Source organism: Notechis scutatus, chromosome 2, assembly GCF_049901735.1.
Source record: "Notechis scutatus isolate UNSWTSFEM ecotype Mainland chromosome 2, rNotScu1.2, whole genome shotgun sequence".
Taxonomy (NCBI): domain Eukaryota; kingdom Metazoa; phylum Chordata; class Lepidosauria; order Squamata; family Elapidae; genus Notechis; species Notechis scutatus.
Genome location: NC_142010.1, coordinates 250,493,827 through 250,521,793, shown reverse-complemented (window position 1 = coordinate 250,521,793; position 27,967 = coordinate 250,493,827). Strand labels below are relative to the sequence as shown.

General features: G+C 43.4%; 1 protein-coding gene across 4 annotated transcripts in view; it reads right to left on the bottom strand.

Annotated features, from left to right (window-relative positions):
* Positions 1-957: 957 nt before the first annotated feature.
* The window catches only part of CCBE1 (collagen and calcium binding EGF domains 1), a 200,355-nt gene continuing 173,345 nt past the window's right edge, over positions 958-27,967 (bottom strand). For 2 of the 4 annotated variants that reach the window (XM_087958552.1, XM_026666377.2), the window contains exons 7-11: positions 24,337-24,457; positions 21,778-21,917; positions 21,652-21,687; positions 20,977-21,012; positions 6,668-12,015 (exon numbers count right to left, since the gene is read on the bottom strand). In XM_087958552.1, coding sequence (XP_087814678.1) covers positions 11,785-12,015; positions 20,977-21,012; positions 21,652-21,687; positions 21,778-21,917; positions 24,337-24,457 — 564 coding nt within the window. In that variant the 3' untranslated portion in view covers positions 6,668-11,784. Of the gene's footprint in view, positions 1,203-6,667; positions 12,016-20,976; positions 21,013-21,651; positions 21,688-21,777; positions 21,918-24,336; positions 24,458-27,967 lie in introns of those variants that run through there. The other 2 variants (XR_015748266.1, XM_087958554.1) reach the window with 2 other exon arrangements.

Here is a 27,967-nt window from a genome sequence, read left to right as displayed (position 1 = left end):
TTAGAAGTCGCTTTTGTTTAGCATCGTCATAACTTGGAACAATTTTTGTAGAAGATGACCAGGCTGAGCCCAAGGGAGAGGTCAAATGCGTCATTAGTCATGAGTCACTTCACACCCACAAGAGATCTAAGTCCAGCCCACCTTGAATTCCTTATCTATTGCCAAATTGCTTTGACCCTTAGTAGGTCGGGTTTTTGTAGAGAGCTTACGCTTGCAATAAATCTTTATATCCATTCAAATTGCCTGGATCTGCTGATTTCCATGGGGCTTGACAGTTTTTAAATGAATGGTCATAAATCAAGAACTACCTGTACTATGAATCTGGGTATGTCATCAGCAAATTGGCAATACTGATGTTTTTAAAACAGACTTTTTTTTTACACACACTTTCCTGGGGATAATTTCAATGGATTATTATAATATGAGGCAAAAACCCATGGAGGGTTTAGTTTGAAAAACATGTTTGCTTGTTTTAATCCTTTCAGCCTGTGACAAAATGGAAGTTCCTTAGAACATTTACTAAGAGCTTCACTGGTGTATAAACATGACAAAGCCCATAAGGATTAAAAAAATGCCAATTTCTTCTGCAAATGGCACCAGAACAGGGCCTTAATCAAGCACATCTAAAGATGTTGGGATGCCTGCTACTCATAATACTGCAGTTGTTTTTAAGACTAATGTCACATAAAGCAGATAAAAACAACAGATGCTTAAAAGGCTCTATTGAGAAATCATTTGTTTGAGGCCACTCAGCGTATTCTTGGCTTAAGTGTCTGCAAGCCAGAATGTGTCTGAAATAAGCAGATTTTTCTATTTGAATCGGATACCCCCTTCTCTTTTAAGTTCAAGATTAGCAGTGTATCATAGCTAGAAAACAACTACAACTGTCAAGTGAAAGAAAACAAGATGCAATGCAGGTCCAGTGAATCAGACCACTTTACAATAAATAATGAAATATTTAAGTAGCCAAGAACAATCACCTAGGATGTCTTTAATTCCATGTGATGGAATGTATTAATCACCCATGCATGGAACCCAAGCAAAACTCTCCTAGAATTTATTTTGGATTCCTCCAATCGAGAAACGATTAGGGTTTAATAGTTGGGATAGTCGATCCAGCAGAACAGTTGATAGTGGATCCAAAAGCCACATGGGGAATTCTGATTTATCCACCATTTGACTCTTCTCATCAGATTTATCGCCTAAGAAAGAGGAACAACATACAAGTTGAGAACATTCTCAGTCCTAAAGTTACAACACATCTGAAGTGAGGGAAAAAAAATTCTAGGATGCATCCAGATGTTGATACTCAGAAAAGAGTGCAGACAAGAGTGACAAAGATGAGTAGAGGGCTGGAGGCTAAAACATACAAAGAACGGTAGCAGTCTAATGAAAAGAAGGACCAGGGGAGACATGATAGCAGTCTTCCAATATTGGAGGTGCTGCCCCAAAGAAAAGAGGGTCCATCCAGGGGTGGGATTCTACCAGTTTGCACCTATTCGCTAGAACCGGTTGTTAACATTCTAAGCAGTTTGAGAACCGGTTGTTAGAAGAAATTACTGGGCTAATCCTGTAAGGAAAGCAGGAAGGAAACATTCTGGTGTTGCTTACAGAAACTGCCTCTCCATTAACCCTTATTACATTCTTGGCAGGACTAGACTTCCTGTCTCAGGAACTTCTCTGGAGTTTTTTCCCCCCCTCCTTTGCTGGTACTTTGCTTGTGCGGAGTGACCATTCAAAGTTACAATGGCACTGAAAAAAGTGACTTATGACCATTTTTCACACTTATGACTGTTGCAGCGTCCCCACAATCATGAGGCCAGACAAGGAGATGCGTGCCTCGATGTGAGCGATATTGAGTTGGCCATGCCCAGCCAGTCACATGACCACCAAGCCACGCTCACCAACTAAGCCACGCCCACAGAACTGGGTGTTAAAAAATTTGAACCCCACCCCTGGGTCCATCTGTTTTCCAAAGCACCTGAAGGCAGGACAAAAAGCAACTGATGGAAACTGATCAAGGGGAGGAGCAACCTAGAATTAAGGAGAAATGTCCTGAAAGTGAAAACAATTAATCAGTGGAACAACTTGCCTCCAGAAGTTGTAGGTGATCCATCACTGGAGGTTTTCAAGATGAGACTGGACATTCATTTGTCTGGAACGGGATAAGGTTTCCTGCCTCAGCATGGGGTTGGACTAGAAGCCCTCCAAGGTCCCTTCCAACTCTGTTATTCTTTTAAGATGATTGGCTTCTTCCTGGGAGCTGAACCAACGCTTTGGGCAGGAGTAAGATGTATGCCACTCCAAAATGCTGATAACCAATTTCTTTCTTTGAACACCGGCCACTTTGACACATTTTTTAAAAATTTAGAAATCAGGCAGTACATGTTCCCCAATGGGAAATGAGTTGGTTTCCATTAGATGCAGTTGGATAGAATCATGAGAGTGGAAGAAATTTTGGAGGTTTTCTAATCCAACCCCCTGCCTAGAACCAGAATCTTCATATCATCCCAGACAAAGAGCTGTCTAATCTCATAGTGAAAATCTCCTGTGACAGAATACACACATTTTAGGAGACAGGCTATTTTACTGCTTAATAGCTCCATCAGGAAATTTCTCTTTATTTCAAGTTTAAATTTGTGTCAAGTTTCCTCCCAATGGTTCTTATCTTATCCTTGACTGCTATGGAAAATAAATCTTGTATTGGAAGACGGTTTTCGTGTCTCCCCTTAGCCTTCTCCTTTTGAGGCTAAATATATCAAGTTCCTTTAACCTCTTTCATAGGTTTTAGCCTCCAAGCCTCTTATCATCCATGTCACTTTTCTCTGCATTTTCCAGTTCCTCAACGTCCTTTTTGTATTGTGGCAACTAGAACTACACATAATCCAGATGTGGTCTGATCAGTGCAACATAGAAGGTACTATTGTTTAATTTGATCTTGATACTATCGGTTGAAGCCCTCCAATACTGTATTCTCTTTCATGGCCTTAGAAAATCCTACACTCCTTAACAAAAGATCACCTACATGAAATCCAGGCTTGTTCTTATATAGGATTTTATTTATCTCATAAAAGGCTTCAGGTCTCATGGTGAACTCTATATGCAACATATCTAGTGATCTGTAGAGATTCTGTCATCCAGGTCATGGTTGTCCCAAAGGTTCTTTTTCAGGAGGCAACTAGACTTTCTTTGTTTTTTTCTTTTGAAGACATTTTGCTTCTCATCCAAGAAGCTTCTTCAGCTCTGACAGGATAGCTTGTTCAGCTCTTCCATCCCCCACTATCCTGTCAGAGCTGAAGAAACTTCTTGGTTCACCTCAGAAGGATGGAAGGCTGAGTCGACTTTGAGCCTGGTGGGATTTGAACTGCCAAATTGTAGGCAGCTGGCAGTCAGCAGAAGTAGCTTGCAGTACTGCACTCTAACCACTGCGCCACAGAGGCTCCTCATTTTGGTCCTGGTGGATCTCTCAATGGCTTTTGATTCCATTAGTATTCTCTTTGACTGTTTCTGAGGCTTAAAAGTGGTATACACTATTTCACAATGGTTCTTCTATTTCCTGAAGAAGTTCCGGTTCGCCACTGGTGTGATGGAGGCGGTCATGCTCTAAGGCCACAGTATATAGATCAGTGGTCCCCAACCTTTTTTGTACCAGGGACCAGTTTCACGCAGAAACACTTTTTCAAGGAGGGGGGAGGAGTCAAGTTTGGTGGTTTGCAGCTTGCAGACGTTTCATTACCTGACTAGGTAACATCTGATGTTGTTACCTAGTCGGGTAATAAAACGCTGCCAGCAAACCACCAAGTTCAAGGGAGCGCCAATGCCTCCTCATTGCAACCCTGAGCGACAGATATTCTCTTCTATTGGGACATTTAAAACGGAGGGTTTCAGCTGCAGATTCAGGAACTGCGCCTGGCTGAGGAGCGCCTTCAAAACTGAGTGCTGGGCGGCGGCGCCCACGGCTGTCTCCGCGGCTCAGGACAAGTCCCTGCAGGACGGCTGAGAAGCCCCGCCTCTCGGCCCTGCCTTCCTCAGCCTCATCCCTCAGGTGTCTCCCTCCCTCCCTCCCTCAGCCTCATCCCTCAGGTGTCTGCCTCGTTCCTCTCTCTCGCTCCTCCACCAGCCCAGGAAGAAACTGCTTCACAGAAGCCGGCAGGGTGGCTTCCTGTCGGCGCAGCTCCTCCGAGCGCGTTCACCCCACAGCCGCCCGCGGTTCAATCCAGTGCTCCGTTCTGCCTGCCTGCCTGCCTGCCTTCGTTTCTGGTTGTTTCGGAGCAGCTTCGCTGAGAAAAAGAGGCGAATAGTTATTATTCTCAGCCGAAGCTGCTCCTCGAAACAACTAGAAGCGAAGGCAGGCAGGCAGAACGGAGCACTGGATTAAACTGCGGCAGCTGTGTGGGGGTGAACGGTGTGCTGAGGAGCTGCGCCGACAGGAAGCCACCCTGCCGGCTTCTTTGAAGCAGTTTCTTCCTGGGCTGGTGGAAGAGCGAGAGAGCGACTGAGAGAGGAACGAGGCGGGAGGAAACCGAAGCCGCTGATCCGGAGAGCAGGACAGGCTTCTTGCTTCCTCCCTCCCTTCTCTCCTTTGTGTTCTTGATCCCTGATCCCAGCAGCATTCACCGAAGGCAAAGAAAGCCGCCATTTTTATTTTATTTTTATTTTTATTTCTTTGCGGCCGGGTACAAAGTGATCCATGGACCGGTACCGGTCCAGGGCCCGGTGGTTGGGGACCCCTGATATAGATCACATGACTCAAACCCTTGCCCTTCTTGATTACTTGATTATTATACAGTTTGTGAAGTCACTGGGAGAGGTAATCCATTAGTACAGTGGCATCGGTATCCACGGCGAAGAAACAGATGTGTTCGATTTCCTATTCCAGCACTTGAAGGCTCTTGGGGTTTGGAGATGGGGAATAATTGGTTCAGATTCAACCTTGGCAAAATGAAAATTGCAGGTTTCTTGCCCCATGATCCTGAATGCTTTAAGGAGCTCGGGACCAGCAGTCCAACACTACAAAGGCTTCCACACAGTTAATTTAGTGGATTTTATTAGGTATCCTCAAAGTATAACTCACAGTTATGTTGAGATTCATCTAATGTCCAATCTTTGCCTCAATAGGTACCTCAATAGTGTGATAAGATGGTTATCTTCATCCCATAGTGTTATAGCAAAGGAAAACTCCAGCACGATGCTGGAGTCCAGGTAAGAATGCCCAAAAATTTCCCCAGCCCAACCAGAGATCAATTCAGTGACCAATCAGGATTATAGATGTAACCACATGGCATGAACTACATCTCTCAAGAGGCATTAACTACATTTCCCATGAAGCATTCCCTTAAGGGGGCAGCTCTCATTCTTAAACTAACAATATACTGTCTAACCAGCACAGCAGGTATGAAAGCCATGTGACTCCAGCCACCAGTCATCTTTGGTTCTATTTGGGTTTGGGTTGACCTACAAAACTGGTTGATATTTTGAACCTGTTGAACTTCTTGTGGTCGTTTGAAGGGTTTTGGTTTTTTTTTGAGTCTTATTGGACTGGAATGGCATTTAAATCCAAGCGAGCGAGTGAATGAGTGAATGAGTGAATGAATGAATGGAGAGCACATTTGCTCTAGTAGTTACAGCATCAGAAATAGGAGACTTGTGATTTCTACTCTTGCCTTTGGCATAAAAGATGTCTGAATGACTTTGGTCCAGTCACTCTCCAAGCCCAATTCACCCGTCATGCCACACCATATAACTGTATATACTGTTGTTGCCCTCCACTCCCATCTCCCATCTAATGGCCTGAGAGACAAAATATCAAGTATATTGTTTGAAGCTGACCCAACCCATTTTACCCATCAGCCCACACTCTCAAACGAAGTGCATGCTGGGAAGCCAGACTCCATTTCCTTTAGCATTTGGAGAAGGCTGAAGCACAAAGAAGAACCCATCTTAATCTGTGGCACATGGTCATCCAAGGACGAACCCACATCCACACAGAGAGCATCGGTTGGTGAGATTTAAAGTACTTGTATTTATTGATACGTTCTGCAGTAACTCAATACTGCCTATCTTGTATTTGGTTCTCATTGTATGTATCCCTATTTTCTCCAGTTTCACCATATCCTGTTCTTTCAATGAAGCATTCATATCTACGCACATGGTTTGTTTTATTGGAGGATAGGGTTTAGCTGCAGGTCAAGCTGCTAATGTGTAGTGGGGATAGAACAATCCCACAGGACTGTTGTGGGGGGAAATGGAGGAAGAAGGAGTTTAGGTATGTTCACCCACAAGGTAAGATTTTAAAAAAATAACTGGAGAACAGGTACAACACCCTTTTTAGATGCAGGAATTACCTACCACTTGTGGCTTGCATCAGGCAACATTGATGAAAATAAATTTTGCACCACTTTCCCTGAACTTTATCTGGAATAATAATGGATGGTGATGGTGGATTTCCTCAGAGAAAATGGTTATGTCTTGTTGTTTCTGGTTGTTACCAAGGCAAATGTAAACCTCTATGTTTGAAACTCTAAGGAAAAGCTTGTACTATTTCTTTAGTCAGAGATAAGTTTATTAGCCATTTGATCTCTCTGCTGCTGTTCAGTGAAGTCACCGTCTCTTTAAAGGCTTTGTAAAAAGAAGCAGCCAGGAAAAAAAAGATATCGAGAGTCAACACCACCATTAAAAAAATATTTCTCTTTATTTGCAAATATATTGCATAATTACAGTTTTATACATTTTTAGTATTTCATATAATTAGTATAAATAATAATGTATTACATATGTTTCTACATGTGTACAAAGACACAATACTTAGTTCCTTTGGTTTGCTATAAAACATCTGAAAAAACGATAGCATATAATCCTAGAAATTTATGGTCAATTTGTTTTGCCCTAAAATCATTCATTCATTGACATGAGGATTCTGTGAGAGAATTTATTCATCAGATTAAAGGCAGCGAGATCGCTTTAAAATCTGAAGAGATTACTCAAATGGAAACGATTACTTTGTCTTTTTCCTCTTCTTTCACTACTAATACTTAACTTGTGGCAGATGCTCATTGCTTTGAAATGGTCAATTGATTAATCAGTAAAGTTATAGTTAAGTGTCTGCTTCTAATTACCCATATTTGTATTCTGTGCCAAATAATAAAATACCAAACAAAAAAAGCTTTAATGTTTGTACTTGAATAAATTGCCAGATTTTATTTTATTGTGAGAAACGACCATGTGTAAACCTTGAGGCTGTGATCCTACAGGTAGTCCTTGACTTGCAACTATTTTCTTAGCAATGGTTCAAAGTTATAGCAGCATTGAAAAAAATGACTTACAGCCAGTCCTCGCACTTACAGCCACCCCCATGGTCATGTGATCAAAATTCAGGCACTTGGCAACCGGCATGTATTTATAATGGTTGCTGCATCCCTGGGTCTTGTGAATGCCATTTGTGACCTTCCCAAACCAGATTCCAACAAGCAAACTCAACCGGGGGGAGTGAGGAGCTGAATTTGTGCCAAAAAAGGTCATAAAATCAGGTGCGATTCATTTAAAAACTAACCTTGTTTAGCAATGGAAATTCTGGTTCCCATTGTAGTCATAAGTTGCAGACTACCTGTATTTACCTGAATTGGGCAGGACGTGCCTGTGAACTCAGGGAATCTAGGCAAAAGTCTTAGACTTCAGCCATTCTTGGGGTGAACCCTTCCATGCAATTATCAGCTTTGAATAACAATAATTATATTTACAGAGCAATTTTACTTGTGTTTCCCACGAAATAAGACCGGGTCTTATTTTCTTTTGGGTCCCAAAATAAGCACTAGGGCTTATTTTCAGGGAGGGTTGTCTTATTCTTTTTCCATGTACAGGAGCCCACTTCTGCTTGTTCGTGGTGGGGCAGGAGGCCACGCAGTGCACCAGTGCCGCCACCACAAAACGGGGGGTTGGAGCAGCCTCATGTACCCCACACTGGCTTACCTCAGGGCTCCCACAGCCAGGCCATCCACACCCTGGCATCTGTCTCGCACCAACATACCACTTGGCCTTTTGCTCCGCTGTGGCCGTGAGCAAGCAAAAGTGGGCTGGCGGCCACATGGGCTCCTGCTGCACATGGCTGCGAGGCAGGTGTCGGGGCGTGGATGGCCTGGCTGCGGGGGCCACGAGGTAAGGTGGTGCGGGGCACATGGGGTAGCTCCCCCCCCAGTGTCACCTTGTGGCCGCATCACCATGAGCAACCAGACGGAATGGGCAGGTGGTGCCCACTCTTAAGTAGGGCTTATTTGGGGGGGAGGGTTTATATTAGGTGCACATGCTAAAACATGCTAAGTCTTATTTTTAGGATAGGTCTTATTTTCAGGGAAACAGGGTAGAAAAGGAAAAGATTATAACAGAGGAGCTGGGTTTTTCCAAGCACTTCTTGTGTCATTCCAATCAAAGTGCCAAATGGAAAGATGCGATCATATTAGTATCCTTTTTGGCTTTTAAATATGGTCTCCTGAAAGAAATGAATGGTGTCTAACTTTAGGGTATGCCAATGAGCTGAAAAAGTTTGTCAAGACTTCCTAAACTCCATGTCTTACCAGTTTGTACTGTTGTATTAACACATCCTTCCAACAACATATCTAAACCACAGAGCTTTCTATAAATACACAGGCTTCTCCATTGGCAGAAATGTCAAGAGGATCCCTCTCTTTTTTGGGAAGCAAAATTATTTCCCATTATTTCCAATGGAATTTGGCCTTCGCATTGCATAGCATCCTTGTGACAGCGGTTTTAAAAAGCGTTTTCTACCCAGCCACTGTTTTAGTGCAGATTTGTTAAACTACAGCTTAAAAAGAGAGAGAAAAAAATATACCTGTGATTGTCTCATTATAGTGTTACAAATAGTGGATTAAATTGGCATTAATAAAATAGCAATGGCATGAGTTAAACAGAGCATGCGTTTAACTGCTACGGCAACCAAGAGGGCTTGATTCCATATACATACATAATCTTTCCATTCGAATTCTGGCTTTATATCATGTTCTCATCAAGTTCCCAATAAAATTCCAGACCTCTAATTGAACTGGTTCATTATTGTACTGTATAGTATAGTACTGTTGAACTCTTCCTTACAACTCTTCCTACAGCCAGTAGGAAGCAAGGATGGATAGCGGAGCTCCAGTTAAAGACTTTCCTTCATCAGGTGCCACTAGCAGGAGACACAATGATTAAGATACCAGAGGCAACTGGGAAGGACTCATCTTGCGGCACTATTACAAGGAGAAACACTGAGTTAATTACAGAATGACCCATTTGCAAGTTATGGGGTTTGAAAATACCACTTCAGACTATCCACAAATGAGGATATTTTGCAGGTAAATGTTTAAATCTTCTTTTGCACCTGGTTCTATGTTCAGGTGCATACAACTAAGATAAACCTCTCTGGAGAAGAAGGAAGAGTCAAATTCAAACAGAAGAAAAAGTGTTGGACAATAAAATATTTATATAGCTTTATACATTATCAGTGCATGTTTAAAATAGAGTACAACTTTTCAACAGTGCAATCTACAAACTGTTTCAGCCACAGTACTGTAGCCAGCATCTAGGCTTCTTTGCCTCAAGAGTTACACTGATGCATCTGGAGCAACCTTGCCTCTTTCAGAACATTTGCTGTTACAGATGTAAGATTGCCCCTATTGTGATGTTAATCTATTGCATGATGCAGATAAACCTGGTTCTGACAGCTGACCTCCCATGGTCACCTGACTGCATTGGCATTGGTGTTTGGCAACTGGCCCACATTTATGGCTGTTTGACGTGTCCTATGGTCACATAACCATGATTTTCAACTTTTTTTTTTTTTGCTGAAAACCAATATTTTACTTCTGCTTTGGGACAGAAATGCCCCATAGCTTAACCATCACATATGTCAACTCATAAAACATTTTGTATACACATTTTATAGTTGACAACAGAAAGAAGGCGGGGGAGAGTTTCAAAGAGCAGGCAGCAGTGTGGAATTGAAAGTACATTCCATTCATATTTTCTTCAAAGACTGATTAGATGACTGAAGCTTCTGCCACACAAAAATCTAATTCGAGAGTATGATTGATGACTCTTGGCTATGGACGTTTTTCATTGGAGAGGGGTGGGGGGGAAAGCAGGATCAAGGGTGACAGTGAATTACATATCTCAAGAGTTGGCTATGCCCAGGTAAATGCTGGACGTAGAATGTTAACTTCAAATAAATCCTTTTTAGTTTTGGGAGTGTGGCTTGAGGCTCATGATTTAATTGGAGTAGCTGCCAGAATCCTGACATGTTCACTGAAAGACCACTGCAAAAAAAGATCTTAGAATTTGATCAGTGATGCGGGTGGTCTGCTTTATGGCCCTCATGACTTATGACTGTAATGGGCAGGCTCCATTATAGTCATAAATGGGGACTAGCTCTAGTGCCTCAAGCATCAGTGAGGGATTGAATGATTGAGTGCTCCAACTAACCAATTCTTGCATACTAAGGGAAATGCCGACCCAGGAGCTTTCTTTATAGCAGAGCAGCTTTTGTGGTTTCCACATAAAAGGAAGATTATGCTTTTCTAGAGAAAACATTCAAATGTGCAATTTTCAGTGAGACGTTCTAGTTACAAAGATTTCCTTTGCGTGATAATCACTCGTGCGCTGCTGAAAGATTCTGCCACTTTTCTGTTGCTGTTAGTTCTCATTCAATTTGATAAAAAACCTTTTTTTTTTCTCCAAGGAAAAAAGAATTTCCAATGAAATTTTTATAGGTCAATTCTGATAAAATTCATATGTCTAATCCGACAAGAAATAGTAATAGCCACTCGCTTGGGTGTCTTTGAAGGAGTATTAGATAGGTCCGTGGAAGACAAAACCATCAAAGATGTTCATGATGAAGATGAAATGTTACCCAATTGAGGCCATTATGTCTTCATGGGAAGATTGGTAGAAAAGGCATTTTTCTGTCTCTTTTTTGTGGGCACCTGAGAGGCACCTGATTGTCTATTGTAAGAAAGTTCTGAATTAAGATGACTTTGTCCTGTTCTTCTGATGGGTGTTCCATTGCACAATCAACTCTCCAGTTCCTGCTTCCTACACTTTCCTTAAATCCGAAGGAAAGGCACTATAGTGGTACCTTGGTACTTGACTGCTTCAAAACTCATCGAATTTGAGTGTCAATACATTTTGATGTGAAACTGTTCCAGAACTCGATGCATGCAATAGAAGAGGCTGTGAGAAACAGATAGGAAGTCAGACATGCTGGGAAAGTCACTGACATAGGAAAAGGGAGAGACAGAAAGTTCTTCCCAAAACAAAGGATCACATAGTAATCATGTGGTTTGTTTGGGACTCATCCTTTTTAGTACACATTGCACTTCCCAGAATGAATGAATGGTGAGTACCAAGGTACCATCATATGTTAATCTTCTTGTAGGGCTTCTTCAGATTGGGAAGTGTGGGCAGGTAATAAAAATAAGCTCAAAAGTACCCCAATAAGTTCCATATAAAATTCCCAAGCACCCTGAGAGGCAAAAAAAGCCAGAAATCTCTTTGGTACAAGAAGAAACTGCAAGGCAAGATTTTGATATAGCATCATGAATAACCTACCTTGCCTCATTGTTTGTCTGGGCCATAATGTTTAGGGAAAGGAATGTAGTAACTCTCCCGACACATGATCTGACCAACCATTGATTTTTCTACTGCTAAGCTGGGGTGTGTGCAAATAAGCTGGCTTAAGTGACCTGTGGATCATAACTCAACCCCTTCTCACTCTTTCCAAAGCAGGGATCCCTTTTTTTAATGATTGCCTTCTTCAGCTATTCTGGAGTCTTCTGGTATAGTCCTCTGTTTATAGTCTTCTCCAGATCCAACGTCCACATCCTGGTAGTTAGCAAATTCCTGAGGTAGTGGAAACTCCTCTGCTGATGAGTGAGTCCTATGTCCAAAGACCTTCTCTTGCAGCTCAGCAATGTCATTCCTGATATCTGCCATCATCAACAACAAGAAGTCAAAGGAACCTGGTGGCCCCTAAAAGAGTTCCAAAGGAGAGAGTGGCATTACTTGTCTTTCATTGAACTGGGCACTACATCCATTGAACTGGATGTTTTCAGATAGGTTGGCTTCCACTCCCATTATCCCCAGCCATCAACTAGGCCCCAGGCATTTGACTGCCATGGCTAGTAGCAGAAACAAAGCCATTTTTTATTTTGCCTTAACTATGCTGGAGTAAAAAGCAATTTTCCAAACACTCCTCTTAACTAATGTCAATTTGACCCAGTGCTATTTATTAATTAATCAAATTTATATAGCCTCCCGTCTTAATAAAAGCAACTCTGGATGGCACACCACAGCCTCTGCTCTGCTTTTCCCAAAAAAGAAATCTCTCTCTAGATAGTTTTAGTTTAACGTTCACTTAGTACAGTGATGGCGAACCGATGGCATGCGTACCACAGGGGGCACACGGAGCCATTAATTCGGGGACGCAAAACAGGCCCATTTCTTGGCCTCCAAAGGCTGCAGAGGCTTCCCTCGAGCCCCTGGGAAGGCGAAAACACCCTCCCCTGGGCTCCAGAGGCCCCCCGGAGGCACTTCCGGTATTTCCAGAAATCCCATCTTTCAGCATCCCGAGGCTGCAGAGGCTTTCCCTGAGCCTCAAAATCAGCTGGGAGACACGTGCATGCACAGTGCAGGTGCAGGCATGCGGGGAGGGGGTGTTGCATGCACATGCACGGGGGCAGGGCGCATTGCCTTCTGGGTGCTGGCACGCACGCGCACATGCAACTTTCAGCACGGGAGCCCAAAAAGGTTAGCCACCACTGGCTTAGTACCTCTGAGCATCATTGAAATTATCTTGCCATACACACTTATTTTTTCAACTAACTTTAAAAAAATGAATTTAGATTTAGATCTATCTATACAAAATCCAGGAAAGGCTCCAATGCTATCAATTATCATGAATTATCGGCTGTAAAACATGGCCACTGTAGGCCCCATATATGCACGTTTCAATCCGCAAATCTTACTACTATAATTGCATATGATAAAAATTGCAAATGCAAATCAACCGCTCTGTTCCTGCCTGAGCAAGGGGTTGGACTAGTAGACCTCCAAGGTCCCCCCACAATGCTGTTTTTCTAATTCTAAGTGCATTAATGCACAGTTTCTTTAACAGAGCAATTTAATTCATATTCAGCAGTTTGCAAGTTCTTGCAAGATGGGTAAGTAGGAAATTAAGACAACCATCAAGACTAACCATCCTGTCTAATATATTTTCCCCTTGTAGTACCCTTTTTTCCCTATAAGAGAAAGGACACAATAACCTTCCTGTGACCCAAAAAGATGCTGAATCCCCATTCATATATATATATATTTTAAAATAGAAGCCTGCTAGCCATTTGCTTTTTAAAATTCTTGACATTTATCCAGGAACCATTCAAACTCTAAATGTACTTTATTTTAAAGGAATTTCCCACTTGCAAAGAAACCACAACTGAGGAGCACTTATATACGGTTTAACGTATATGACAGTCTATTACATTCTGAAATAAAATTGAAGCTGGTTTACAAAATCCAACCAAAAGCAATTTTCTTGTACAGAAGACATAAAGGCATAATACATTTCACTTGGAAATAATAGCGTCTACTCAACATATAAAACCACCTCAGTGCTAACTAGCCAAAATCATGGAGAACCTACCCAATGAATCAAGGCTTTCATCCTTTCCGGTGATCAAAAGGTTGCAAGGGATAAGGGCAAGATTACCTTTAAAAAGTGGGTAGATGCACTAGGATTGTAACTGGAAAACCACAAAGCTTTCCTGAAAGCGAACAACATGTGCTACAAGTGCTGCACAACAGTGCCTCACTTTGCCAATGACCGTAAGGTCAGTGTAAAAGGCATGGAATGTGGCAGCACAGACAACGATACAGCTTTGCACCCAGGGCCAGCACCATGGACTTTACAACACACTTACAGTGGCAGTGAGCACGGCAGGGAGGAAGAACACACTGCTACAACCACAAGATAAATCAATACAAGATGCATAGAAGTCTTGCAAAGAGATTGCAGACGGCAAGTCCGGCTCCAACATCTGTTTAGTCAGAGTCTACCCAGCGGGCCAAAGAGACAAAGCCATTAAGCTCTAGGTTATGCTAGACAACCAAAGTAACGGGTCTTTTAGCCAGCTCAGCCTTCTTTGGTGCCTTTGGTATTAAAGGCCCCAGCACTCCATATTCCTTTAAAACGTGCAGGAATTGTGGAGACGGTGGGGAGAAGAGCAGCTGAAGGAGCCCTACATAGAGCTTTCTCCTCCTATTTTTTTTCACAGCAGCAATCTTGTAAGGGTGGTTGAAGTGCAAGAAAGAGATTTGCTCAATGCCATCCTGTGCGCTTCTGTAGCTGCGTGTGGACTACAACCTTGTCTTCCCCATTTAACCACTCTAACCAATGCTAGTTACTCAAACAAGTGTATTCCCCTCCCTACCACCCCAAAAAAAGAGTTAGTAAGGTAACCACAAGGTGACATCATCTTTGGAGCATCACTGAGATTTGATTAGATAGGCCCAGAATCTTACTTACGTTCTAGAAAGTACTAAAAACTTCATTTTTACCATTGGAGATCTGGCTGTGAGGTGACACTTTTGTCAGAGCGTTTGCAGCATGATTGCTATTGTGAGGCAACCCAGCAGCAAAACACAGCACACAGAGGCTTTGGCTATTTAACAGTGGTTTATATACAAGACATACACAAAAATATATGTGGTAGGCAAATATCTGACAAGCAATCAATCTTAACTCTAAACGGAAAACTCTGCAATGGAGACCAGACACAAGGACAGACAACATGCCCTCTAATGGCTGCCTCACCTCTTAAAGAGGTAAAACTTCTGTGGACCCATACATAGTCTTAAAAAGGCTGATCGATCCTCATTGCATCAGCTTTACATCTGGTCAGCTCTTGATTGTTGCACTGTTTGTGATGTATGGATGGGTGTGTTGATTGTAAATGCCTTGGGTATTGTTTTTTATGGTTTTTTAAAATTTGATTTTAATATGGTTTTATGTTTGTATTTTGTTACTATATTTTGTGAGCCACACAGAGTCGTATACGTCAGATAGGCGGCTGTGTAAATTGAATGAACAGCCTTCTACATCTGCTATATTACTTACTAGCTTTATACCCGTGCTTTGCTATGAAGCTATGTGGTCGGGCTTAGTTTTTGGGGAGGAAAATGAGGGGAAAAAATCTGCCCTTGTCTACCAGCATCCATCCGTATTCATCTGGCTAGCATCTTATCAGTGTGTGAGAGAGTTGAGGGCTGTTTAGAAATTGAAACATGGAAACTGAAACAGTATTTGCTGTGTGAGCAAGGAGGAGACAGCAAGGAGCCTGGCGTGGCTTAGCTCAACTGTTCTGTACTAAAGCTGGTTGCTGCTGTGAAACTAAAACGGAAACTGAAATTCCTCTCCTCTGCTTGTATTTTGCATTTGGAAGAGATTTCTTTTCAGGTGGGGAGGGGGACTAGAACTCCTCAGCATCAGAGTGTGTTAATAATAATATTCGAAATACTAATGCTCTGACAGTCATTTCGAAAAATCCTTTCTTAGTGAGCCCCTAGAAGCCAAGAGGAACATACATGCCAAATTTCAAGTTTGTAGGCTTTACAGTTCTGAAGATTTTGTGATGATGCGTGAGTGGTATTTATGTACATATACATATACTTATACGTATACGTACATACATACATATATATACATATGGGGACGAGCGGTCTGCCACCTCCAAGTGGTGTCCCCTGGATGCGCGAAGCCGTTAAACGCTGACCGTAACTGAGAGCAGACCCTCCGACGACAGGCCCACGCGACAGGCCGGCTGGAGTACTCAAATGCCGCATCAACATGGTGGAAACGTCCACTACTGAACACACGCCCAAGGCTACCGCGTCGGGGAACCGACGGGCGCAGGAGACCATTGGCCTGCGTCAAAAATCAACAAAATGGTCCACGCGAAAGCACGGCGCACTTGCACCGTGTGAAAAGCTATGACGGCCGCGTCCGGGTCTGACGCGCACGGAGACTACCCGATCCGTGTGAAAAATCGCAAGCGGGAACAGAGGATTGCCAGACACTCAAGGTGGCCACCTGGAACGTGGATTCGCTGACTGGACGCCTGACCGAGATCGTCCAGGGCCATGCGGGACAGGAAGCTGGACATCTGCTGCCTCCAGGAAACTCGCTGGAAGGGCAACAAGGCTACGACTATAGACGGCTATAAGATCATATACACCAGCTGTAAGGAAAACCGCGGCGGTGTAGCTGTGGTTGTCAGTCCCAGCTGGCAAAGCTCCGTTGCAGAAGTTAAGCGCCTCACAGAACGACTGATGATAATCGTCGAGCGACCGAGAGGCAGCGCCACACATCTTGTCCGCCACGCCCCTCAGACCGGATGTCACGAGGAGGAGAAGGATACCTTCTGGGAACTGCTCGACATCCAACTCAGGCAGATCCCATATGAAGACGACATCATCATCTCTGGCGACCTGAATGGTCATGTAGGGCGGGACAAAAGCGGACACCAGTGCCACGGTGGGCACAGCACAGGTGATATGAATGAGAATGGCCAGAGGATCCTGGACTTTGCCGACTCCCATGATATGACCATCACGAACACCTGCTTCATTAGGCGAGAACCCCAACTCCTCACCTACCATAGCAGAAATGGGAACCACCGCACACAGATCGACTACATCATCGTACGAAGAGCCGCTAAAAACGTGCTCAACGCCAAGGTGTACCCGTATCGAATCGAGCAGTCAGCACAGGCCGCTGATGGCGAAGATCAGGATCAGCAAGCCCAAGACCAAGATTGACAAAAAGAATGCAGACCAGCCACGAATCAAGTGGTGGAACCAGAAGAAGATGGCGGGACCCCTCATCAAACCGGAGCAGTTCCTGCAGATGGTCGACGGGCCACAGGAAGCGTGGTCCATGCTGAAGAGCACTGTTCACACTGCCGGCTGCCAACAGCTTGGTTGTACCAAGCCAGGACGGAGACGCATCGAACGAGATACATGGCTCTGGACACCAGAAGTACAAGATGCCGTGCACCTGAAGAAACGGCTCTACAAGGCCTTTCTTCAGGACAAGACCAGCGAGAAGCTCTGCAGTACAAGGCGGCCAAAAAGGCAGCCAAGAAAGCAGTAGCGACAGCCAGAAGCTCCCACTACGACGACATCTACGAGAAGCTGAACACGCGAGAAGGCGAGAATGAGATCTACCGCCTAGCCAAAAGCAGACACAGGAAGACCCTGGACATTGACCAGTTTCATGGGATCAACGACGAAAGGGGAAATTTGATCGTCAACCCCAGAGACGCTGCCGAGAGGTGGCGGCAATACTTCGAGAAGATCTCCACCGAGGAGTTCCCACACCCACGAACCCCGCGAGGTGACCCCGTCGAAGGCCCAGTCTCAGGCATTCACGCCAGCGAGGTCACCGGCGCCATCAAGGCCATGAAAAACGGTAAGGCAACAGGACCAGACGACATCCCTGCCGACTTCTGGAAAAAGGCACTACCGGGCTCGGCATTGTGGCTGTGCGAGCTGTTCAACAACATCGCTCCACGGGAATAGTGCCACACGACTGGTACCGCAGCACCACTGTTCCAATCTGGAAGGAAAGGGCAGCCCAGCGGACTGCTCCAACTACAGACCGGTCAGGTTACTGTCACACACTATGAAGATCTTGAACGCGTCCTCGATAAGCGCATTGGGACATCGTCGACATCAGCATCAACCAGGCCGGATTCATCAAGAACTGCGGCACCACCGATGCCATCTTCGGTGTGCGGATGCTGATGGAGGCTCACAGAGAGAAGAAAATCCCGCTCCACACCGCCTTCTTGACTTGGAAAAGGCCTTCGACCGAGTCCCGCACGATCTCATCTGGTACGCACTGCGAGATCACGGCGTGCCCGAGCTACTCGTACAATGGGTCCAACTCCTATACAGATGTCACAAAAGCCGTGTAAAAGCGGCAGCTGGGATATCAGAGGAGTTCAATATCACCGTTGGCGTACACCAGGGCTCTGCTCTCTCACCACTGCTGTTCATTCTGGTGATGGACACAATTACACATGACCTGCACACGCCCGCCCCATGGACGCTGCTCTACGCCGATGATGTGTTCCTGGCCAACCTGCGCAAGGCTGAACTCGAGCACCTAGTCCAACAGTGGCACGACCGCCTCGAGTTCGGGCTCGGTTGAACCTAAAGAAGTCCGAATACCTGACCACTGACAACGAAACGACAGGCTCCATCCACGTGAACGGGCAGGAGCTACCGCGCGCCTCCACCTTCAAGTACCTGGGAACTACTCTTGGGGAAGAAGGCCTACTACAAACTGAGGTGGCAGCCAGGATCAACGCAGCGTGGGGCAAATGGAAGTCCGTCACGGGTGTCCTCTGTGACAAGAAGATGCCGATGCGCCTGAAGGCGAAAATCTATAACTCTGTGGTGCGCCCGTGGCCATATACGGCGCAGAGTGCTGGCCGGCGACCAAAGAAGTCGAAAGCAGACTCCAGACAATGGAGATGCGAATGCTCCGATGGTCGGTAGGCCTCACCCTACTCGATCGCGTCAGGAATGAAGAAGTGCGCAGACGGTTCAACGTCGTGCCCATCCCCACGGTCATGAGGCAGTCCTGGCTACGATGGTTCGGCCATGTGAGTCGCGCCAAGGAAGAATCCATCATCAAATCTGCGATGAAGGTGATTGTCGGAGGAGCGAGACCGCGTAGTAGACCTAAGCAACGCTGGATGGACACGATCAAGGCCGATCTAGAGATCGCGAAGGCAGACCCGACATACGTGGCAGACAGAGAGGCGTGGAAGCAGTACTCAAGGACATTAGCGGACCTCGCCAGAGCGCGAGACAAACGCTGAAGAAAAAGAAGAAGAAGAATGTGTGTGTGTGTGTGTGTGTGTGTGTGTGTGCGCGTGTCTAGGTGTGTTCGGGTCTTTTCCCGTGTAAGATTAAAAGTATCTTGGCGATGTTTCGGCGAGGTCCCACTCGCCATCCTCAGGCTGGTGCTTTTGGCTTCGTGCCAGTGCAAGCAATCAGTGCAAGCCAGTGCTTGCACTGGCATGACGCTGAAAGCACCAGCCTGAGGATGGCGAGTGGGATCTCGCTGAAATGTCGCCAAGATACTTTTAATCTTACACGGGAAAAGACCTGAACACACCTAGACCTACATACCTGTACCCGTGAAAATCTACGAAAACAAATATATATATATAAATAAAGGGAACACAAAAATAAGACATCCTAGATCTGAATGAATGAAATATTCTTATTAAATACTTTGTTCATTACATAGTTGAATGTGCTGACAACAAAAATCACACAAAAATTATCAATGGAAATCAAATTTAGCAACCCATGGAGATCTGGATTTGGAGTTACACTCAAAATTAAAGTGGAAAAAAACACTACAGGCTGATCCAACTTTGATGTAATGTCCTTAAAACAAGTTAAAATGAGGCTCAGTAGTGTGTGTGGCCCCCACGTGCCTGTATGACCTCCCTACCACGCCTGGGCATGCTCCTGATGAGGTGGCAGATGGTCTCCTGAGGGATCTCCTCCTACACCTGGACTAAAGCATCCCCCAACTCCTGGACAGTCTGTGGTGCAATGTGGCATTGGTGGATGGAGTGAGACATGATGTCCCAGATGTGCTCAATTGGATTCAGGTCTGGGGAATGGGTGGGCCAGTCCATAGCATCAATGCCTTCATCTTGCAGGAACTGCTGACACACTCCAGCCACATGAGGTCTAGCATTGTCGTGCATTAGGAGGAACCCAGGGCCAACAGCACCAGCATATGGTCTCACAAGGGGCCTGAGGATCTCATCTCGGTACCTAATGGCAGTCAGGCTACCTCTGGCGAGCACATGGAAGGCTGTGCGGGCCCCTAAAGAAATGCCACCCCACACCATTACTGACCCACTGCCAAACCAGTCATGCTGGAGGATGTTGCAGGCAGCACAATGTTCTCCATGGCGTCTCCAGACCCTGTCACGTCTGTCACATGTGCTCAGTGTGAACCTGCTTTCATCTGTGAAGAGCACAGGGCTCCAGTGGTGAATTTGCCAATCTTGATGTTCTCTGGCAAATGCCAAACGTCCTGCACAGTGTTGGGCTGTAAACACAACCCCCACCTGTGGACGCCGGGCCCTCATACCACCCTCATGGAGTCTGTTTCTGACCGTTTGAGCAGCCACATGCACATTTGTGGCCCGCTGGAGGTCATTTTGCAGGGCTCTGGCAGTGTTCCTCCTGTCCCTCCTTGCACAAAGGCGGAGGTAGCGGTCCTGATGCTGTGTTGTTGCCCTCCTACAGCCTCCTCCACATCTCCTGATGTACTGGCCTGTCTCCTGGTAGTGCCTCCATGCTCTGGACACTATGCTGACAGACACAGCAAACCTTCTTGCCACAGCTCGCATTGATGTGCCATCCTGGATGAGCTGCACTACCTGAGCCACTTGTGTGGGTTGTAGACTCTGTCTCATGCTACCACTAGAGTGAAAGCACCGCCAGCATTCAAACCGTCCGCCAGAAAGCATAGGAACTGAGGTCTGTGGTCACCACCTGCAGAACCACTCCTTTATTGGGGATGTCTTGCTAACTGCCTATGCTTTCCACCTGTTGTCTATTCCATTTGCACAACAGCATGTGAAAGTGATTGTCAATCAGTGTTGCTACCTAAGTGGACAGTTTGATTTCACAGAAGTGTGATTGACTTGAAGTTACATTGTGTTGTGTAAGTGTTCCCTTTATTTTTTGAGCAATGTGTATACACACACACACATATGTGATAAGAGGGGTATTCCTTTAAAATGAAGAACATTTGACATTTAAATACAGTACTTCCTGGCTAATGTATGAACACTTTATATTTGCATTGAGATTAGATTTGGATGTGATACTTACAGGTGGGCCCTTCTCTCCTTGTGCACCTCTTTCACCCTGTAACAAACATAATTTTGGTTAAGTGGCCTTAATTGAAACTGAGCTAGAACTTGTTGATCTAAAATCAAAACTCCAAATAGTGCTAGTCACACACTTAAAACTGCCTAATGTAAAATCCTATGCATATCAATATAGAAGACAGAGTTCAGTGGGACTAACTTGTAGATGAGATTGTAGCCTTTAGTTTAATTTATCTTAACTAGATTAAGGAATTATTTTTATAGCAAAATTGGCAATTGATTACCTACCAAAGGTAATGCTTTCCAAGTATATACAACAGGAAATACATGATAAATCATAGATTAATAAACAGTGATTACTACATCAAAATACTTTTTTGATGTTTCAAGTTGCAATTCCAATAAAACGTTTCTGGACATTTTTGGGTTACGGTCTATGTGAGTTAATTCTAAGTTGGTTACTAAGATAAATATTGGAAAGCAAACAAAGAAACAGAAATGCATTGGAAGTGGGAGTAGATGGAATCACAGCAGCCTACCTTTTTATTCACTTTCTCCCTTTCTGCTTTCCAAAATTAAGAAAGCTGAATATGAATAACATATAAAAGAGAAGGACTCTCACAAGGAAGAAGAAAGGAGAAAAAGGAAGAAAAGGACAAGAAACTATACTTCTAACCTTTGCTCCATCTCTTCCTGGTGCACCTGGAGGACCCTAGAAGATAAAATTTGCATTCCTCAAAAACTTGGTGTCAAATACGATCGAGAGATTATACACACTTAAGAATGGAGGCATCATACTGACCACAGGCCCTCTTCTGCCCTGCTTAATATGGGAGAGGTCTGGAGATGGTCCCATCGGCCCCATGGCTCCTCTAGGGCCCGGCACCCCGGGAGGACCAGGGGAGCCAGGAAATCCCGGGCTCCCTTTTGGACCTGCAATCCCTGGAATGAAAACATGGCAGTACAATTAAGGCTGCGGGTAGCTTCCTTGGACAATTTTGCATACAAAGAATATTTATGATTTTTTTTTTAAATTCAAAAATTGGAAGTCATTTTTAGGGCTGTTGTCAAGATTTTTAAAAAATTACAAATAAATCAGGCATGGGGCGCGGGGGGGGCGGCGGGGAGGGGGGAAACTAGCAAGTAAATAAAAGGATTCAACAGCAATTAAAAGTATTCCAGAAGTGCTTTAAAGGCCAAGTGAAGCCTTTTTCTTCAGTGCCAAGAAAATCAGGATGTATTTCAATTACTGTTATATAACTTGATGAATTAGAAGTCTAGGATGCAATCCTTATATTAAAAAGGAGAGAAACTCAAATAATGCATAACTTTGAGCAGGACACTGTCAGACATCAGGCAGAGAATGCTCACCATGGACCTTTTTGTAAGTGGAAGCAAAAGGCCAGACGGGCTGTGAAAATTCTTCCTTTAGGCAAAAGAACAAGGCAGGGAGATGGCCCATAAAAACATGTTTTGAATTCCCAGGGTGGAAAATGAACTTGGAGGCCAATTGCTTCCCTGTTAACATCTCGCTTTCCAGATCAAAACCCACTTGCACAAACCAAGTGCTTTTTGCTTTGACACTGACAATAGTTGCCATGTTCAAAATTAAGATAGTTCACACTATTATATTGTGAGCTTAATATTCAAAGTTTGGTTGAATGCAGACAGAGAGCCTTATGTCTAAATAATTGCAAATATTACATATTTAATTTCTCCCCTGACTGTACTTATCACAATCTCCTCCAGGTCCTTCTGTGCTACCACACACATCATGGTGCTTGGCTATTCCTAGGAAGGATGAGCAAAGAATGTTGGGAATATATGCCAAGAGTATATATTCACCCGACTGCCCAGCCAAAGCAAGTACAGTTAGTCCTTGACTTATGACAATAGAGACCAGAATTTCCATAGTAAGTTGTTGCAATTGTTCAGTCAAAATTAAGTATCAAATATTAAGTATAAAGACAACCAAACTAATGACAACAGATAGAGCAAACAGCCTTGTGGCGCAGTGGCGCAGATAGAGCCACGATGGCGCAGTGGTTAAAATGCAGCATTGCAGGTTACTTTTGCTGACTGCCGACTGCCTGCAGTTGGCAGTTTGATCCTCACCAGGCTCAAGGTTGACTCAGCCTTCCATCCTTCCAAGGTGGGTAAAATGAGGGCCCAGATTGTCAGGGGCAATAGGCTGACTCTGTAAGCCGCTTAGAGAAGGCTGTAAAGCACTGTGAAGCGGTATGTAAGTCTAAGTGCTATTGCTATCGCAGCTGACAATGAAGTTGTTGAAATGGTGAATAGCTTTTGCCTTTTAGGATCAACCATAAAGGAACAAGCAATCATGTAATGCACTGCTTGCTAACATTTTATAGAGCAGCCATGAAGGCTTTGGAACACAAGTCAAATGGTGTGATGTGTCTATATTTGCAAAGATCAGAAGCATGCAACTCGTGATACTCTATGTAAATAAAAGTTGGACAGGAGAAAACTCCTGAGTATACTCTGACAACCAAGAAAACAAACCAATGGATTATCCAAGAAATCAACCCAGAATTCTTACTTGAGGTACAAGCAACCAGGTTCAAATTGTCATTGAGCAAATCTCTCTATGTGACCGCTAGGAGACGAAAATGATTTGATGGCACGCAATCAACTTGTCATGGTACAAAAAAAATTGCAGAATTTTGCTTTTGTAATTTTAATGTGTTAGTCAGTTTTTAGTATTGATTGTTGTATGCTGCTCAGAGTCACTTCATATGAGACAGGCAGTTATATAAATTTAATAAATAAATAAAATATTGTTGTAACACAAAGTATAAACACCAGACTGTTATAGAAACAGCAACCCATAATGTAATTCATTACCAAAAGAATAGATTGCACATTATACCACAAAACACATAACATTAATGTGAACAGGAGTTTTTAGTTCCAAAATATCAGATTTGGGGTGGGCTATCCATTAAAAAATTATAACCATTTATATAATAATTTAATGGACACTTACATATATTGTAATTAAAATGCAAGTATAAAAGGCTTCCAGGCTGAGGTTTTCATGGAAAATCCCCAGTCTGTTTCTAATTTCTTTGCCATTCCCAATCTTGAAGTTTAACACAACTTGGGAGTGGATGGTTTTCAGTTAGGAGAGAGAAGTGAAGTTTACAGCACCTTGGACAGCTCATAAAATGAGAAAATCATTAGATGGAGCAAGCCTGACTAAATGGCCCTAACAATAAACTTCAGAAAAATTAACGTCTGCTCCTGATCCATGCTTCTTGTCTGAGGAGTGATACAAATGCAATATATAAAAATTTATTTTAAGACATTTTAAAATGTAGGAACTATTTTATTGCCTTACCTGGAGGACCCCGATCCCCTGGCTGTCCAGGAGGGCCAGGCACGTAAGCATTGGATGCAAGTACTTTTTCTCCTGTGATTGGTTTGTTAAGGTCAACAGCATTATTTGGTAGCCAAGCAACCTGCAATAAAAGAAGGATCATAGACTAGAAGCCACTTTGCCTATTCAATTTTATTTTATCTAATTAGGCAGTTCATCAAGCAGTTCTTTGTCTCAATTGCAGGACTCAGTTATCATGTCCATAACTTTAAGTTTGGAAGCCTTAAAGTAATAGAGTGGATAGCACGAGACAGGAAGCACCATCTGCTTCCCAGCCTTTCTCATTTTACTGAATAAAATGAGATAGCCTCCATGTTTACCGTCTTGCATAACTTGAAGGTATCATGTAATTAAAAAACTAACACAATTGATAGCCTACATTTACTACGTTCAGATTCAAATTACAACTGAGGATCAAAGTCAGAAGGGTAGATTTGATTTCTGCCATGTAGCTTATTATAGTGTAGCTCTTCCCCCAATCCCTCACCTCAAAAACTCTGCTACATGGAGGTATCAGCTAGAACGCTAATACTGTGGAACTTTTATGATCATAGTCAGAACTGTGATCTAACTGTTTGCAAAGGGGACAAAACAGTTGATGTCAAATCTGACAACTGAACAATTAAATTTATTGATGGATCTGAATGCTGAAAAAAGAAAGTAGGGTTTAGAATGAAGGAAAAAATCCATTTCAGGTGCTGCTTCATACCAACAATGTGTATACAAGCAGTTTGTTAGGATCTACAGCTATGGTATTACCCAAGTCTCTCAACAGGGACTAAAAGCCCAATACCCTGCGAATATGCTGAAAGACCCCATCTACAGTTCTTTAACATTGGTGATATGGGCAGGAGCGCTGAGATTTGAAGTTAGATACCTGCTTGCACTGGCCTGAACTGCTTGATGAAGGACTCGTGATTGTTCTTGGAGCAACCTCCATTCAAGAACTGTGATCTATTGATGAGCCAAAGAAGGGTTTTCACTTCTAGAAGCCAGACTTTGTACATTGAGAAAACCGTTTCTTTCTCATATAGGAAGGTGGAGTATTTTAACTGTGTATCTAAGATAGCATTAAATATTTCTATTAAAGAGGCCAGCTTGCTATGGCAACCTGATTTTGAAGTCCAGATCACATGGGCTGGTTCTCCCACTTGCCAACATGCTCACTTGCCACTCTCCTCTGGAAGAACCACTGACTTCTTCTGGATTTCAATACTTGTCTGTTTTTGATGTGGAGCCTTCTTATTGCCCTCACCAGATGCTAACACACACTGAACTCATTTCTATTCCATTCCACTGTCTTGATTCAGTCTTGGAATCGCAAGTTGAGAATGACCTCAGCCTTACTTTATGCACGAATCTTTCCCTACAAGAATGTAAATACTTGTACAGAACCCTATCCAGAGGGGCAGCAGTCATGGAGATGAATTCAAACCCTTGCTGAAACCTACATGTTATGTTGTAATTTTGAAGAAGTTCCATGCAGAAATAATTGCCAACTTGGCTTGGAGATGGCCTGGCTAAGTCCAGTCTAGGACTTTCTTCTAATTAAATGCATACTTGCTTGTATCTGAGTAAGCACATATGCATACAGAGTATTTGCACACATGGGAATGTTTGTATGCCTAGACTGTCTGTGATTTATTTCCTTTGGCAAAAGCATTCTGACTAGTTTTGCAATTCTGTCAAGGGGATAGAGTAAAAGATTAAACCAGAAATTTCTGAAAAATGTCTACGTCCAGGAAAGCTTTTCTGGCATGGCCGCCCCAAATCCCAACCAATGTAGAGAATTCCAGAGGATAATTTAGGATCAATTCATGCACAGTATTCTTCAAGATGTTTGAATTTTGCCATCACATACTGTAAACTCAGATTGCAATTTGGAAAGCCCGTCCAATCCTAAGTTGGGTAAAAACAGTCCAATTTATAACTGTCATTGCTGCCTTCTATGACTTGAATTTATAATAATCTTCAAGTTGTTATTATAAACCACCAGAATGATCCTGTCACTAATTGAGCCAATGTTTCATTTTACCACCCGAGGTAAATTGCTTGATGCAATCTTCTCTCCCACCCAATAATGTCCTGGAGGCAACATTGAAATGCTGCTTTCACACATTTTGTGAGGTCTGTCAAGCCTGTCATGTTTCCCCCCAGAATGTCCCACAACAAGCAACTTAGGAATTTGGGACAAAGTGACAAGAAGGGGTAAAACTCTCAAAACTTTCTTTGTGAGTTCACTATCTGCAATTTACATTCAGTCTCAATAACTTTTTGCCAGTAATGACATGTGGGAATGACCTTGGGAAACAGATGGAAGAGCCACAGTCCAGACAATAGTCTGGTAAATGAAATTTGGATCTGAAAGATCCAAAAACATCCATCAGAAAGGATGCTCCCTAATTTTTGGGAAAGTAAAAGTAAGGTATGAAACTTGCAAGATTCTGTTAATTTAATCTTACTATAAAGACAGATTACATGAAAGCTGGGACATGACCACTGAAGTAAAAAGAAGGCTAGAGGAAAGCTCAAACAGCATTCTTCAAAATGAAAAAGGTCTTCTGCAGTCACAGCATAAGCCTAAGACTGAAAATCAGGCTTGTCAAGATGCTACATCTTTTCTATCCTGCTCTATGGAGTGGAGAGTTGGTCTCTGACAGAAAGCCCCTTGAAGAGACTAGAAGCATTTGAAATGTGGATTTACAGGCAGCTGTTATGCTGGGTTGACAAAATCAGAAATGAGGTGATAAGCTGCCTGGGAAAGCCAATGGAAATAATCAAGTTGTTATTATAAACCACCAGAATGATCCTATCACTAATTGAGCCAATGTTTCATTTTACCACCCGAGGTAAATTGCTTGATGCAATCTTCTCTCCCACCCAATCATGTCCTGGAGGCAACATTAAAAAGCAAAAGTTAGAATATTTTGGTCATGTGATATGGCACCTGGAAAAATACAGCACACTTCAGGGCACATCCTCCAGGGAAAGATTGGAGGCAAACAAAGTCCAGGCAGAAGAAGAACATCATCTAAGGGACTGGGAAGTATGAACACACATTTAAGTGACTTTTTAAAAGCAGCCATTCAAATGAAAGAGATCCTTTAAACTCTCTCCCAAACCAGATCATGTTTGCCATCTGCCTTTTAGAACATGGGTCTCCAAATTTGGCAACTTTAAGACTCATGGACTTGCTGCCTGGGGAATTCTGGGAGTTGAAGTCCACAAATTGTAAAGTTGCCAAATTTGGTGACCCCAGTTTAATAAAAACATCATGTGAAATGGCAATGGGTGAGAAATTTCTTAAGAAGAAATTTCCTGATAGTTAGAACAATTAACCAGTGGAACAACTTGCCTCCAGAAGTTGTGAATTCTCTTACACTGGAAGTTTTTCAGAAGAGATTGGACAACTATTTATCTGAAATAGTATAGGGTTTCCTGCCTGAGCAGGGGGTTGGACTAGAAGACCTCCAAGGTCCCTTCCAACTTTGCTATTCTATTCTGTTCCGTTCCACTCCACACTATTTCTATTTCTATTATTTCTATTTCTACTTGTACTTCTGTTCTGTTCTGTTCTGGTCTATGATTCTAT